Below are 15017 nucleotides of genomic sequence, written 5' to 3'. Positions count from 1 at the left end.
GATGCTTAGTGGCAAACCCTGGTAGCCCGAAGACACAGGATGCTTGGTGGTAGGCCCTGGTAGCCCCAAAGACACAGGATGCTTGGTGGTAGGCCCTGGTAGCTCGAAGACACAAGATGCTTGGTGGTAGACCCTGGTAGCTCGAAGACACAGGATGCTTGGTGGTAAAGCCTGGTAGCTCGAAGACACGGGATGCTTGGTGGTAAAGCCTGGTAGTTCGAAGACACGGGATGCTTGGTGGTAACTCCTGGTAGCTCGAAGACACAGGATGCTTGGTGGTAACTCCTGGTAGCCTGAAGACACAGGATGCTTAGTGGCAAACCCTGGTAGCCTGAAGACACAGGATGCTTGGTGGTTAACTCCTGGTAGCCTGAAGACACAGGATGCTTGGTGGTAGGCCCTGGTAGCTCAAAGACACAGGATGCTTAGTGGTAGGCACTGGTAGCCCGAAGACACAGGATGCTTGGTGGTAGGCCCTGGTAGCCTGAAGACACAGGATGCTTGGTGGTAGGCCCTGGTAGCCTAAAGACACAGGATGCTTGGTGGTAAACCCTGGTAGCCTGAAGACCCAGGATGCTTAGTGGCAAACCCTGGTAGCCTGAAGACACAGGATGATTAGTGGTAGGCCCTGGTAGCCCGAAGACCCAGGATGCTTAGTGGTAGGCCCTGGTAGCCTGAAGATACAGGATGCTTAGTGGCAAACCCTGGTAGTCCGAAGACCCAGGATGCTTAGTGGTAGGCCCTGGTAGCCCGAAGACACAGGATGCTTGGTGGCAAACCCTGGTAGTCCGAAGACCCAGGATGCTTGGTGGTAGGCACTGGTAGCTCGAAGACACAGGATGCTTATTGGCAAACCCTGGTAGTTCGAAGACACAGGATGCTTAGTGGCAAACCCTGGTAGCCCCGAAGACACAGGATGCTTAGTGGCAAACCCTGGTAGCTCGAAGACACAGATGCTTAGTGGTAGGCACTGGTAGCCCGAAGACACAGGATGCTTGGTGGTAGGCCCTGGTAGCCTGAAGATACAGATGCTTGGTGGTAGGCCCTGGTAGCCTAAAGACACAGGATGCTTGGTGGTAGGCCCTGGTAGCCTGAAGACCACAGGATGCTTGGTGGTAACTCCTGGTAGCCTGAAGACACAGGATGCTTGGTGGTAACTCCTGGTAGCTCGAAGACACAGGATGCTTGGTGGTAGGCCCTGGTAGCTCGAAGACACAGGATGCTTGGTGGTAGGCCCTGGTAGCCCCGAAGACACTAGGATGCTTGGTGGTAGGCCCTGGTAGCCTCAAAGAACAGGATGCTTAGTGGTAATCCCTGGTAGCCTTCGAGACACAGGATGCTTGGTGGTAACTCCTGGTAGCTCGAAAACACAGGATGCTTGGTGGTAGGCCCTGGTAGCCCCGAAGACACAGGATGCTTGGTGGTAACTCCTGGTAGCTCGAAGACACAGGATGCATGGTGGTAGGCCCTGGTAGCCTGAAGACACAGGATACTTAGTGGCAAACCCTGGTAGCTCGAAGACACAGGATGCTTGGCACCCTATTCCCTACATACAGCAGTGCACTACTTTTGACCAGGGCCCATAGGAAATAGGGAGCTCTTTGAGACAACCACAGGCTTTGTATAACTGTCTATAAACTAAACTGTGGCAGCAGGATGTGGCTGAGAGGAGAAAACAGCTTTTACAATGGAGCTAACCCCTCCCTGCACATCGCCAGACTATGCCAGACCAGCATTCCAGTCATTCATATAGAACACTGTGGACTCAGAACCATCAGAACACTGAGGAACAACAAGTGAATTCTAGAAGCTGATGTGATCTGACTATCATTATTATAGAACACTGTGGACTCACACAGAACCATCAGAACACTGAGGAACAACAAGTGAATTCTAGAAGCTGATGTGATCTGACTATCATTATTATAGAACACTGTGGACTCACACAGAACCATCAGAACCCTGGGGAACAACAAGTGAATTCTAGAAGCTGATGTGGTCTGACTATCATTGATATAGAACACTGTGGACTCACACAGAACCATCAGAACCCTGGGGAACAACAAGTGAATTCTAGAAGCTGATGTGGTCTGACTATCATTGATATAGAACACTGTGGACTCACATAGAAGCATCAGAACCCTGGGGAACAACAAGTGAATTCTAGAAGCTGATGTGGTCTGACTATCATTGATATAGAACACTGTGGACTCACACAGAACCATCAGAACTCTGGTGGAACCACAAGTGAATTCTAGAAGCTGATGTGGTCTGACTATCATTGATATAGAACACTATGGACTCACACAGAACCATCAGAACCCTGGGGAACAACAAGTGAATTCTAGAAGCTGATGTGGTCTGACTATCATTGATATAGAACACTGTGGACTCACACAGAACCATCAGAACCCTGGGGAACAACAAGTGAATTCTAGAAGCTGATGTGGTCTGACTATCATTGATATAGAACACTGTGGACTCACACAGAACCATCAGAACTCTGGTGGAACCACAAGTGAATTCTAGAAGCTGATGTGGTCTGACTATCATTGATATAGAACACTATGGACTCACACAGAACCATCAGAACCCTGGGGAACAACAAGTGAATTCTAGAAGCTGATGTGGTCTGACTATCATTGATATAGAACACTGTGGACTCACACAGAACCATCAGAACCCTGGGGAACAACAAGTGAATTCTAGAAGCTGATGTGGTCTGACTACCATTGATATAGAACACTGTGGACTCACACAGAACCATCAGAACCCTGGGGAACAACAAGTGAATTCTAGAAGCTGATGTGGTCTGACTACCATTGATATAGAACACTGTGGACTCACACAGAACCATCAGAACCCTGGGGAACAACAAGTGAATTCTAGAAGCTGATGTGGTCTGACTATCATTGATATAGAACACTGTGGACTCACACAGAACCATCAGAACCCTGGGGAACAACAAGTGAATTCTAGAAGCTGATGTGGTCTGACTACCATTGATATAGAACACTGTGGACTCACACAGAACCATCAGAACCCTGGGGAACAACAAGTGAATTCTAGAAGCTGGGAGAGTTTTGACCATGGAATGTTTTAACATTGGACATAGTTCTTCTTCATAAATAGCTAGTGAACAGACTGTACTGTTTATATTCATAGTACTGGTCCAACCATGGAATCCTGACAGATGACACAGTACAGGGGCCTACAGTACATGCTTCAACCACAATCACTGTTCTCTCACCACACACCCTCTGCATGTACACAACACACAGTTTCTATGCTTCAGTCATGCTTTCAATCCAGACCTATGTAAGGAGATGTTGTGGTTACTCTGTTAAGTGAAAAGGTCTGTTTAGTATGAGTCTGTATCTATCCCCTGTTTACATGTTTAGTATGAGCCCTATCATGTTTAGTATGAGCCCATATCATGTTTAGTATGAGTCTATATCATGTTTAGTATCAGTCCTATATCATGTTTAGTATGAGTCTATATCATTGTTAGTATGAGTCTATATCATGTTTAGTATGAGCCCATATCATGTTTAGTATGAGTCTATATCATGTTTAGTATGAGTCTATATCATGTTTAGTATGAGTCATATCTATCCCCTGTTTACATGAAAGCTTAGAGAAAAGCTGTGTACTTTCCCCAGACGGGCTTCACACTGTCTGATCGCTGTCTGTCCTGTCTTCCTCTGTCTGTCTGTCTGTCTGTCTGTCTGTCTGTCTGTCTGTCTGTCTGTCTGTCTGTCTGTCTGTCTGTCTGTCTGTCTGTCTGTCTGTCTGTCTGTCTGTCTGTCTGTCTGTCTGTCTGTCTGTCTGTCTGTCTGTCTGTCTGTCTGTCTGTCTGTCTGTCTGTCTGTCTGTCTGTCTGTCTGTCTGTCTGTCTGTCTGTCTGTCTGTCTGTCTGTCTGTCTGTCTGTCTGTCTGTCTGTCTGTCTGTCTGTCTGTCTCTGTCTGTCTGTCTGTCTGTCTGTCTGTCTGTCTGTCTGTCTGTCTGTCTGTCTGTCTGTCTGTCTGTCTGTCTGTCTGTCTGTCTGTCTGTCTGTCTGTCTGTCTGTCTGTCTGTCTGTCTGTCTGTCTGTCTGTCTGTCTGTCTGTCTGTCTGTCTGTCTGTCTGTCTGTCTGTCTGTCTGTCTGTCTGTCTGTCTGTCTGTCTGTCTGTCTGTCTGTCTGTCTGTCTGTCTGTCTGTCTGTCTGTCTGTCTGTCTGTCTGTCTGTCTGTCTGTCTGTCTGTCTGTCTGTCTGTCTGTCTGTCTGTCTGTCTGTCTGTCTGTCTGTCTGTCTGTCTGTCTGTCTGTCTGTCTGTCTGTCTGTCTGTCTGTCTGTCTGTCTGTCTGTCTGTCTGTCTGTCTGTCTGTCTGTCTGTCTGTCTGTCTGTCTGTCTGTCTGTCTGTCTGTCTGTCTGTCTGTCTGTCTGTCTGTCTGTCTGTCTGTCTGTCTGTCTGTCTGTCTGTCTGTCTGTCTGTCTGTCTGTCTGTCTGTCTGTCTGTCTGTCTGTCTGTCTGTCTGTCTGTCTGTCTGTCTGTCTGTCTGTCTGTCTGTCTGTCTGTCTGTCTGTCTGTCTGTCTGTCTGTCTGTCTGTCTGTCTGTCTGTCTGTCTGTCTGTCTGTCTGTCTGTCTGTCTGTCTGTCTGTCTGTCTGTCTGTCTGTCTGTCTGTCTGTCTGTCTGTCTGTCTGTCTGTCTGTCTGTCTGTCTGTCTGTCTGTCTGTCTGTCTGTCTGTCTGTCTGTCTGTCTGTCTGTCTGTCTGTCTGTCTGTCTGTCTGTCTGTCTGTCTGTCTGTCTGTCTGTCTGTCTGTCTGTCTGTCTGTCTGTCTGTCTGTCTGTCTGTCTGTCTGTCTGTCTGTCTGTCTGTCTGTCTGTCTGTCTGTCTGTCTGTCTGTCTGTCTGTCTGTCTGTCTGTCTGTCTGTCTGTCTGTCTGTCTGTCTGTCTGTCTGTCTGTCTGTCTGTCTGTCTGTCTGTCTGTCTGTCTGTCTGTCTGTCTGTCTGTCTGTCTGTCTGTCTGTCTGTCTGTCTGTCTGTCTGTCTGTCTGTCTGTCTGTCTGTCTGTCTGTCTGTCTGTCTGTCTGTCTGTCTGTCTGTCTGTCTGTCTGTCTGTCTGTCTGTCTGTCTGTCTGTCTGTCTGTCTGTCTGTCTGTCTGTCTGTCTGTCTGTCTGTCTGTCTGTCTGTCTGTCTGTCTGTCTGTCTGTCTGTCTGTCTGTCTGTCTGTCTGTCTGTCTGTCTGTCTGTCTGTCTGTCTGTCTGTCTGTCTGTCTGTCTGTCTGTCTGTCTGTCTGTCTGTCTGTCTGTCTGTCTGTCTGTCTGTCTGTCTGTCTGTCTGTCTGTCTGTCTGTCTGTCTGTCTGTCTGTCTGTCTGTCTGTCTGTCTGTCTGTCTGTCTGTCTGTCTGTCTGTCTGTCTGTCTGTCTGTCTGTCTGTCTGTCTGTCTGTCTGTCTGTCTGTCTGTCTGTCTGTCTGTCTGTCTGTCTGTCTGTCTGTCTGTCTGTCTGTCTGTCTGTCTGTCTGTCTGTCTGTCTGTCTGTCTGTCTGTCTGTCTGTCTGTCTGTCTGTCTGTCTGTCTGTCTGTCTGTCTGTCTGTCTGTCTGTCTGTCTGTCTGTCTGTCTGTCTGTCTGTCTGTCTGTCTGTCTGTCTGTCTGTCTGTCTGTCTGTCTGTCTGTCTGTCTGTCTGTCTGTCTGTCTGTCTGTCTGTCTGTCTGTCTGTCTGTCCTGTCTGTCCTGGTCTGTCTGTTCTGTCTGTCTGTCTGTCTGTCTGTCTGTGCTGTCTGTCCTGTCCTGTCTGTCTGGTCTGTCCTGTCTGGTCTGGTCTGTCTGTCTGTCTGTCTGTCTGTCTGTCTGGTCTGTCTGCTTCTGTCTGTCTGTCTGTCTGTCTGTCTGTCTGTCTGTCTGTCTGTCTGTCTGTCTGTCTGTCTGTCTGTCTGTCTGTCTGTCTGTCTGTCTGTCTGTCTGTCTGTCTGTCTGTCTGTTCTGTCCTGTCTTCAGACCCTGAATCCCCTCATCCAATTGATTGGTCACACATTCACAGATCCCAGTCTGTGTAGCCACTGATTCTCTCTGGCATCATGTGATGCCAGCATGACTCTTCTAACCACATCACAGGCCTCTGAAAGATGGCTGACTGTGTCCTACAGTAGTGACACAGAGAGAGATATAGAGGGAGATGGCTGACTGTGTCCTACTGTACTGACACAGAGAGAGATATAGAGGAGATGGCTGACTGTGTCCTACAGTAGTGACACAGAGAGAGATATAGAGGGAGATGGCTGACTGTGTCCTACAGTAGTGACACAGAGAGATATATAGAGGGAGATGGCTGACTGTGTCCTACAGTAGTGACACAGAGAGATATATAGAGAGAGATGGCTGACTGTGTCCTACAGTAGTGACACAGAGAGAGATATAGAGGGAGATGGCTGACTGTGTCCTACAGTAGTGACACAGAGAGATATATAGAGAGAGATGGCTGACTGTGTCCTACAGTAGTGACACAGAGAGAGATATATAGAGGGAGATGGCTGACTGTGTCCTACAGTAGTGACACACAGAGATATTATAGAGAGAGATGGCTGACTGTGTCCTACAGTAGTGACACAGAGAGAGATATATAGAGGGAGATGGCTGACTGTGTCCTACAGAGACTAATGGAATACTGTCTAGTGTATAGTGATAATATATACTATGCATGATGAGAAAAGACTGATGTCATCCATGCCTGTTGCTACGCAATATGATCGAATTGATGAAGTAGGCATTCCATTCCATTCTATTGCATTCTATAGTGTTGTATCATATAGTATAGCATAGTATAGTGGTGTATCATGTAGTATAGTATCATATAGTATAGTATAGTATAGTACAGCATTCTATAGTGTTGTATCATATAGTATAGTATAGTATAGTACAGCATAGCATAGTATAGTATAGTGGTGTATCATATAGTATAGCATAGTATAGCATAGTATAGTATAACATAGTATAGCATAGTATAGTATAGCATAGTATAGTATAGTGGTGTATCATATAGTATAGCATAGTATAGTATAGCATAGTATAGCATAGTATAGTATAGCATAGTATAGTATAGTGGTGTATCATGTAGTATAGTATCACATAGTATAGTATAGTATAGTACAGCATTCTATAGTGTTGTATCATATAGTATAGCATAGTATAACATAGTATAGCATAGTATAGTATAGCATAGTACAGTATAGTATAGTGGTGTATAATGTAGTATAGTATCGTATAGTGGTGTATAATACAATATAGTATAGTATACTATCATATAGTATAGTATAGAATAGTATAGTATAGTATAGTGGTGTATCATGTAGTATAGTATAGTATAGTGTTGTACCATATAGTATGGTATAGCATAGTATAGCACAGTATAGTATAGTGTTGTATAGTATAGTATAGCATAGTATAGTATAGCATAGCATAGTACAGTATAGTATAGTGGTGTATAATACAATATAGTATAGTATAGTATCATATAGCATAGTATAGTATAGTATTGTGGTGTATCATGTAGTATAGTATAGTATAGTATAGTATAGTGTTGTACCATATAGTATAGCATAGTATAGTATAGTATAACATAGTATAGCATAGTATAACATAGTATAGTATAGTATAGTATAGCATAGTATACTATAGTGTTGTATCATATAGTATAGTGTTGTATCATATAGTATAGTGTTGTATCATATAGTATAGTATAGTGATGTGTCATATTGTGTAGTATAGTATCATATTGTATAGCATAGTGTTGTATCATATAGTATATTATAGCGCTGTGTCATATTGTGTAGTATAGTATGGTGCTGTGTCATATTGTGTAGTATAGTATAGTGTTGTATCATATAGTAGAGTCAAGTGTTGTATCATATAGTAGAGTCAAGTGTTGTATCATATAGTATAGTATAGTGTTGTATTACATAGTATAGTATCATATAGTATAGTATAGTGTTGTATCACATAGTATAGTATCATATAGTATAGTATAGTGTTGTATTACATAGTATATTGTCATATAGTATAGTATAGTGTTGTATTACATAGTATAGTGTCATATAGTATAGTATAGTGTTGTATTACATAGTATAGTATCATATAGTATAGTATAGTGTTGTATTACATAGTATAGTATCATATAGTATAGTATAGTGTTATATCATATTGTATAGTATTTTATAGTATAGTATCACATAGTATAGTATAGTGTTGTATCATATTGTATAGTATTTTATAGTATAGTATCATATAGTATAGTATCATATCATATTGTACAGTAAAGTATCATGTTGTATAGTATGGTATGGTGTTGTATCATATTGTATAGTAAAGTATCATATTGTATAGTATAATATAGTATAGTGTAGTATTATATAGTATAGTGTAGTATCATATAGCATAGTATAGTATCATATAGTATAGTATAGTATTATATAGTATAGTGTAGTGTTGTATCATATAGTGTTGTATCATATAGTATAGTGTTGTATAGTGTAGTGTAGTGTTGTATCATATAGTATAGTGTTGTATAGTATAGTGTTGTATCATATAGTATAGTGTAGTGTTGTATCATATAGTGTTGTATCATATAGTATCATATAGTATAGTGTTGTATAGTGTAGTCTTACCTGTGCGATTCTGCATTTCAGCTCAGCTCTCTCCAGTTCCCAGGCACATCTGTCCTTAGTGTACTGCAGCTGTAGCTCGCTCCTCTTCGACTCCTCTCTCTTCACCTCTAGCTGCACCTCCTCCACTACAGTCTTCAGATCCAACAAAATCCTTCTGTTCTCCCCACCCTGAGAATCAACACAGGAAAACGGAGTTAGCTGTAGTTGGTGACCCACAATACATACATTCAGAAACACTCAGAAACAAAAAAACTAAATCGTAGTGCAACAAGTAGTGAACCAGATGTATCATCTAAAACTTAGAATAAAATATCTCCCTGTGCTGAAGAGTGAAATGATTTCAATTAGGCCTACTTGTATCTCAGCAACTTGTCTTAAAAGTATCTCCTTCTCTCGTATCCATTCTTCCTTGTCCTGTCCGTGGCGTTTCTTGAAGTGTTCAAACTTCTTTTTCAGGCGGGAGTGATGAGTCCCTGGCTCTTGCGCCCGAACTTGTCCCCGAGGAAGCTCCAGTGATGTTCCAACCGTTCCAGGATGAGACTGTTCGTAGAACTGAGTGACTGTTGGCGGGGAGGAGAACGTCCTGAACGGGCTGCGACTCTTCCCTCTGCCGCGCTCTCTTTCTCTTTCCAGGCGCGAGCAGGAAACGAATTCCCAGTCCTGCGCTGGCACGTACCCGCCGCCGCAGCCGCCGCCTCCTCCACTACGCAAATCTGACCCATTTCCGAACGCAGCATTCCACATTTCTCAACGTGCAGAGACAAACAAACACAAACTGATGACAGCCTTCGGTTGACTGGTGCCTTCGGTTGTAGTTGCGGCAGCAGCATAATAATTCTCCCCGGCGGTGTCCGTGTCTCTCAACGCTGAACCAGCAGCAGTTCCAGCCCATGCAGCGATGTGCGTATATGTCCCTTCCATGTCACCGCGCCGCGCCAAGGTCAACAATCGGTCATTATGCGGCGGAACTCTACTGATGCGATCTGGATTTATTATCCAAACGTATGTAGGCTGTTCATGATTCCTACATTGAGAAGTATAGTAAAATGCTACGGTTATCGCCTAGGCTACTGCCCTGTACAGGGCACCGTGTGGGTGCAGAACACCCAGTAGGTTGTTGTTACGTGGACAGGACGAGTACCCAATAATACACATAGCCCACTGATGTAAGAGCTGAGGACTATTTTTACACCCTGTAACCACGCATATCCTTTTACTCAATAACCCCACTGTGTGGCGTAGACTACTAAGTAACGGAGCCGGGAGTAGGTCGCGCGGAAGCCACCGGTTGAAGAGGTATTAATCACGTCTGTTTACTACCGGGACCACTATGTCGCGGGCTCTAAAGAAGTTGTGACTGCGGAATGTGGATCAAGTGGTAGACTAAGGCTATACAAACGGGTTGTGACCGGGACCATAGCGATACATGTGTTCAGCTCGCTGGTTACTACCGGGACCATAGCGATAAATGTGTTCAGCTCGCTGGTTATAGCCTAACGGTTGTTTATTGGCTTCACACGCAGAATCAGAAGCCAAATGTTGCATAGCCTGTCAATGCGCGCGCGCGCGCACACACACACACACACACACACACACACACATACAGTAGCCAAGCCAAACACTGGAACCACGTTTCTGTATTCGCAGTTAGTTTGCATCCTATTTTGATAGAAGGCTGTGCTCCGTTATTTCACAAGACCTTTCATTGCCTTCAAATCTCTGAATAGATTCAGGACATCTGAAAACATCTTACCTGTTATGCAATGTCCAGCTGTGTAATATCTTATTAAAGATCTCCAAAAACCAAAAACACCAAAATAAGATATCCAGAAAAACTGGTCTTTCTGGTCAATTGTTAATGAAAATCAGAGTGGTCCCTAAATCCAACGGAAATAACCGTCTTGGTCAGAGCTCTCTATATCTTTTCCTGATGCCTTTTTTTTTTTCATTGGACAACTCGACCAGACGAGCCACGAAAGCCCCGCGTACTTCTCCCTCACAGCTGGTCTTAATACCGTTTATGACGTCATATCCCCACCCGCCGGATGAGAATCGCCGTGTGTTCCCGCCCCGCCCCCGTCCCCGCCCCCGCCCCGCCCCCACCGTCTCAGTAACCAGTAGAATTTACGGGATTAAACAATTCCATATCCAGCACAAATCAAATGTTATTGGTCATGTGCACATATTTTATCAGATGTTATCGCAGTTGTAGCGAAATGGGTATGTTTTCTAGGTCCAACAGTGCAGTAATACCTAACAACAACACAACAATACACCCCAAAAATATCAGAAGGAGCAGTGGCATGTATGTACAGTATATGATGGTGTGTATATACATTATGACAGTATAGGAATAGAAAAGGAGTGTTCAGCAGTAGTTATATAGGATGAGCCTTGACTAGAATACAATATATATATACATATGTAACAGTATAACTTTAGACCGTCCCCTCGCCCCGACCCGGGCGTGACCCAGGGACCCTCTGCACACATCAACAACAGTCACCCACGAAGCATCGTTACCCATCGCTCCACAAAAGCCTCGGCCCTTTCAGAGCAAAGGGGAACTACTACTTCAAGGTCTCAGAGCAAAGGGGAACTACTACTTCAAGGTCTCAGAGCAAAGGGGAACTACTACTTCAAGGTCTCAGAGCAAGGGGAACCACTACTTCAAGGTCTCAGAGCAATGGGGGAACCACTACTTCAAGGTCTCAGAGCAATGGGAACCACTACTTCAAGGTCTCAGAGCAAGGGGAACCACTACTTCAAGGTCTCAGAGCAATGGGGGAACCACTACTTCAAGGTCTCAGAGCAAAGGGGAACCACTACTTCAAGGTCTCAGAGCAAAGGGGAACCACTACTTCAAGGTCTCAGAGCAAAGGGGAACCACTACTTCAAGGTCTCAGAGCGAGTGACGTCACCGATTGAAACGCTATTTAGCGCGAACCACCGCTAACTAGCTAGCCGTTTCACATCCGTTACATATATATATATGAAGTGGGTAAAACAGTATATAAACATTATTAAAGTGACCAATGTTCAATGACTATGTACATAGATCAGCATTTACTAGTTTTCATTTAGTTTATTTAGCAAAAGTTTATTACTTACTTATTTAAAACTCTGCATTGTTGGTTAAGGACTCATAAGTAAGTCTTTCACAGTACTCCAGGTTCTGTTGATGGATTAGGTGTCCCTAACACTGTTATACTCCAGGTTCTGTTGATGGATTAGGTGTCCCTAACACTGATATACTCCAGGCTCTGTTGATGGATTAGGTGTCCCTAACACTGTTATACTCCAGGCTCTGTTGATGGATTAGGTGTCCCTAACACTGTTATACTCCAGGCTCTGTTGATGGATTAGGTGTCCCTAACACTGTTATACTCCAGGCTCTGTTGATGGATTAGGTGTCCCTAACACTGTTATACTCCAGGTGAATGCTCTGTTGATGGATTAGGTGTCCCTAACACTGATATACTCCAGGCTCTGTTGATGGATTAGGTGTCCCTAACACTGATATACTCCAGGCTCTGTGGATGGATTAGGTGTCCCTAACACTGTTATACTCCAGGCTCTGTTGATGGATTAGGTGTCCCTAACACTGTTATACTCCAGGCTCTGTTGATGGATTAGGTGTCCCTAACACTGTTATACTCCAGGCTCTGTGGGTGGATTAGGTGTCCCTAACACTGCTATACTCCAGGTGAATGCTCTGTTGATGGATTAGGTGTCCCTAACACTGCTATACTCCAGGCTCTGTTGATGGATTAGGTGTCCCTAACACTGATATACTCCAGGTGAATGCTCTGTTGATGGATTAGGTGTCCCTAACACTGCTATACTCCAGGCTCTGTTGATGGATTAGGTGTCCCTAACACTGCTATACTCCAGGCTCTGTTGATGGATTAGGTGTCCCTAACACTGCTATACTCCAGGCTCTGTTGATGGATTAGGTGTCCCTAACACTGCTATACTCCAGGCTCTGTTGATGGATTAGGTGTCCCTAACACTGTTATACTCCAGGCTCTGTTGATGGATTAGGTGTCCCTAACACTGTTATACTCCAGGTTCTGTTGATGGATTAGGTGTCCCTAACACTGATATACTCCAGGCTCTGTTGATGGATTAGGTGTCCCTAACACTGCTATACTCCAGGTGAATGCTCTGTTGATGGATTAGGTGTCCCTAACACTGATATACTCCAGGCTCTGTTGATGGATTAGGTGTCCCTAACACTGATATACTCCAGGCTCTGTTGATGGATTAGGTGTCCCTAACACTGCTATACTCCAGGCTCTGTGGATGGATTAGGTGTCCCTAACACTGTTATACTCCAGGCTCTGTTGATGGATTAGGTGTCCCTAACACTGCTATACTCCAGGTGAATGCTCTGTTGATGGATTAGGTGTCCCTAACACTGCTATACTCCAGGCTCTGTTGATGGATTAGGTGTCCCTAACACTGTTATACTCCAGGTGAATGCTCTGTTGATAGCTCTGTTGATGGATTAGGTGTCCCTAACACTGTTATACTCCAGGTGAATGCTCTGTTGATGGATTAGGTGTCCCTAACACTGTTATACTCCAGGCTCTGTTGATGGATTAGGTGTCCCTAACACTGTTATACTCCAGGTGAATGCTCTGTTGATGGATTAGGTGTCCCTAACACTGTTATACTCCAGGTGAATGCTCTGTTGATGGATTAGGTGTCCCTAACACTGCTATACTCCAGGTGAATGCTCTGTTGATGGATTAGGTGTCCCTAACACTGTTATACTCCAGGTGAATGCTCTGTTGACGGATTAGGTGTCCCTAACACTGCTATACTCCAGGCTCTGTGGATGGATTAGGTGTCCCTAACACTGTTATACTCCAGGCTCTGTTGATGGATTAGGTGTCCCTAACACTGCTATACTCCAGGCTCTGTGGATGGATTAGGTGTCCCTAACACTGATATACTCCAGGTTAATGCTCTGTTGATGGATTAGGTGTCCCTAACACTGATATACTCCAGGTTAATGCTCTGTTGATGGATTAGGTGTCCCTAACACTGCTATACTCCAGGTTAATACTCTGTTGATGGATTAGGTGGCCCTAACACTGCTATACTCCAGGTGAATGCTCTGTGGATGGCTCTGTTGATGGATTAGGTGTCCCTAACACTGCTATACTGTACATGCATGGACACTATACATAGGTAGGTACTGTGTAGGTTTACAGACTGGGACTCCTATACACCCACAGCACACTGTTGTTCCTTCCTGCCTTTTGCATCAGAGTTCTGGGGGACCTCTGAAATAAGGTTAGATGAGAGACCATTCACTGTTAACCTTGTCTACTCACCTAGTAATATACGGTGTCTCAGCCCCAGAGGTGTGTGGTCGTCTCCAGTGTCTCAGCCCCAGAGGTGTGTGGTCTTCTCCAGTGTCTCAACCCCAGAGGTGTGGTGTCTTCTCCAGTGTCTCAGCCCCAGAGGTGTGTGGTCTTCTCCAGGCTCTCAGCCCCAGAGGTGTGTGGTGTCTTCTCCAGTGTCTCAGCCCCAGAGGTGTGTGGTCTTCTCCAGGCTCTCAGCCCCAGAGGTGTGTGGTCTCCTCCAGTGTCTCAGCCCCAGAGGTGTGTGGTCTCCTCCAGTGTCTCAGCCCCAGAGGTGTGTGGTCTTCTCCAGTGTCTCAGCCCCAGAGGTGTGTGGTCTTCTCCAGTGTCTCAGCCCCAGAGGTGTGTGGTCTCCTCCAGTGTCTCAGCCCCAGAGGTGTGTGGTCTTCTCCAGTGTCTCAGCCCCAGAGGCGTGTGGTCTTCTCCAGTGTTTCAGCCCCAGAGGTGTGTGGTCTTCTCCAGTGTCTCAGCCCCAGAGGTATGTGGTCTTCTCCAGTGTCTCAGCCCCAGAGGTGTGTGGTCTTCTCCAGTGTCTCAGCCCCAGAGGTGTGTGGTCTTCTCCAGTGTCTCAGCCCCAGAGGTGTGTGGTCTTCTCCAGTGTCTCAGCCCCAGAGGTGTGTGGTCTTCTCCAGTGTCTCAGCCCCAGAGGTGTGTGGTCTTCTCCAGTGTCTCAGCCCCAGAGGTGTGTGGTCTCCTCCAGTGTCTCAGCCCCAGAGGTGTGTGGTCTTCTCCAGTGTCTCAGCCCCAGAGGTGTGTGGTCTTCTCCAGTGTTTCAGCCCCAGAGGTGTGTGGTCTTCTCCAGTGTCTCAGCCCCAGAGGTGTGTGGTCTTCTCCAGTGTCTCAGCCCCAGAGGTGTGTGGTCTTCTCCAGTGTCTCAGCCCCAGAGGTGTGTGGTGTCCTCCAGTGTCTCAGCCCCAGAGGTGTGTGGTCTTCTCCAGTGTCTCAGCCCCAGAGGTGTGTGGTCTTCTCCAGTGTCTCAGCCCCAGA

General features: G+C 45.4%; 1 protein-coding gene across 1 annotated transcript; it reads right to left on the bottom strand.

The window, feature by feature from the left end:
* Window positions 1-1254: 1254 nt before the first annotated feature.
* On the bottom strand, window positions 1255-10206 carry LOC116359261 (uncharacterized). Its single transcript, XM_031811827.1, has 3 exons — window positions 9010-10206; window positions 8656-8823; window positions 1255-1476 (listed from the first exon to the last, which is right to left on the bottom strand). The coding sequence occupies exons 1-3, from the start codon at window positions 9397-9399 to the stop codon at window positions 1255-1257; spliced, it is 780 nt and encodes a 259-aa protein (XP_031667687.1). The 5' UTR covers window positions 9400-10206.
* Between the last annotated feature and the right edge of the window lie 4811 nt (window positions 10207-15017).

This window comes from Oncorhynchus kisutch, unplaced genomic scaffold (genome assembly GCF_002021735.2).
Source record: "Oncorhynchus kisutch isolate 150728-3 unplaced genomic scaffold, Okis_V2 Okis02a-Okis13b_hom, whole genome shotgun sequence".
Taxonomy (NCBI): Eukaryota; Metazoa; Chordata; class Actinopteri; order Salmoniformes; family Salmonidae; genus Oncorhynchus; species Oncorhynchus kisutch.
This window is presented reverse-complemented; position numbering and strand designations above follow the sequence as displayed.

Bases quoted from the DNA above. Each gene is read 5' to 3' on its own strand.
- LOC116359261 (XM_031811827.1), bottom strand. From the start codon at position 9,399: ATGTGGAATGCTGCGTTCGGAAATGGGTCAGATTTGCGTAGTGGAGGA. The intron at 8,824-9,009 runs GTAGGCCTAATT...GTTGATTCTCAG, and splicing joins GACAAGTTGCTGAGATACAA to GGTGGGGAGAACAGAAGGAT. The intron at 1,477-8,655 runs GTAAGACTACAC...CTGTGTCTTCAG, and splicing joins TGAAATGCAGAATCGCACAG to GCTACCAGGGCCTACCACCA.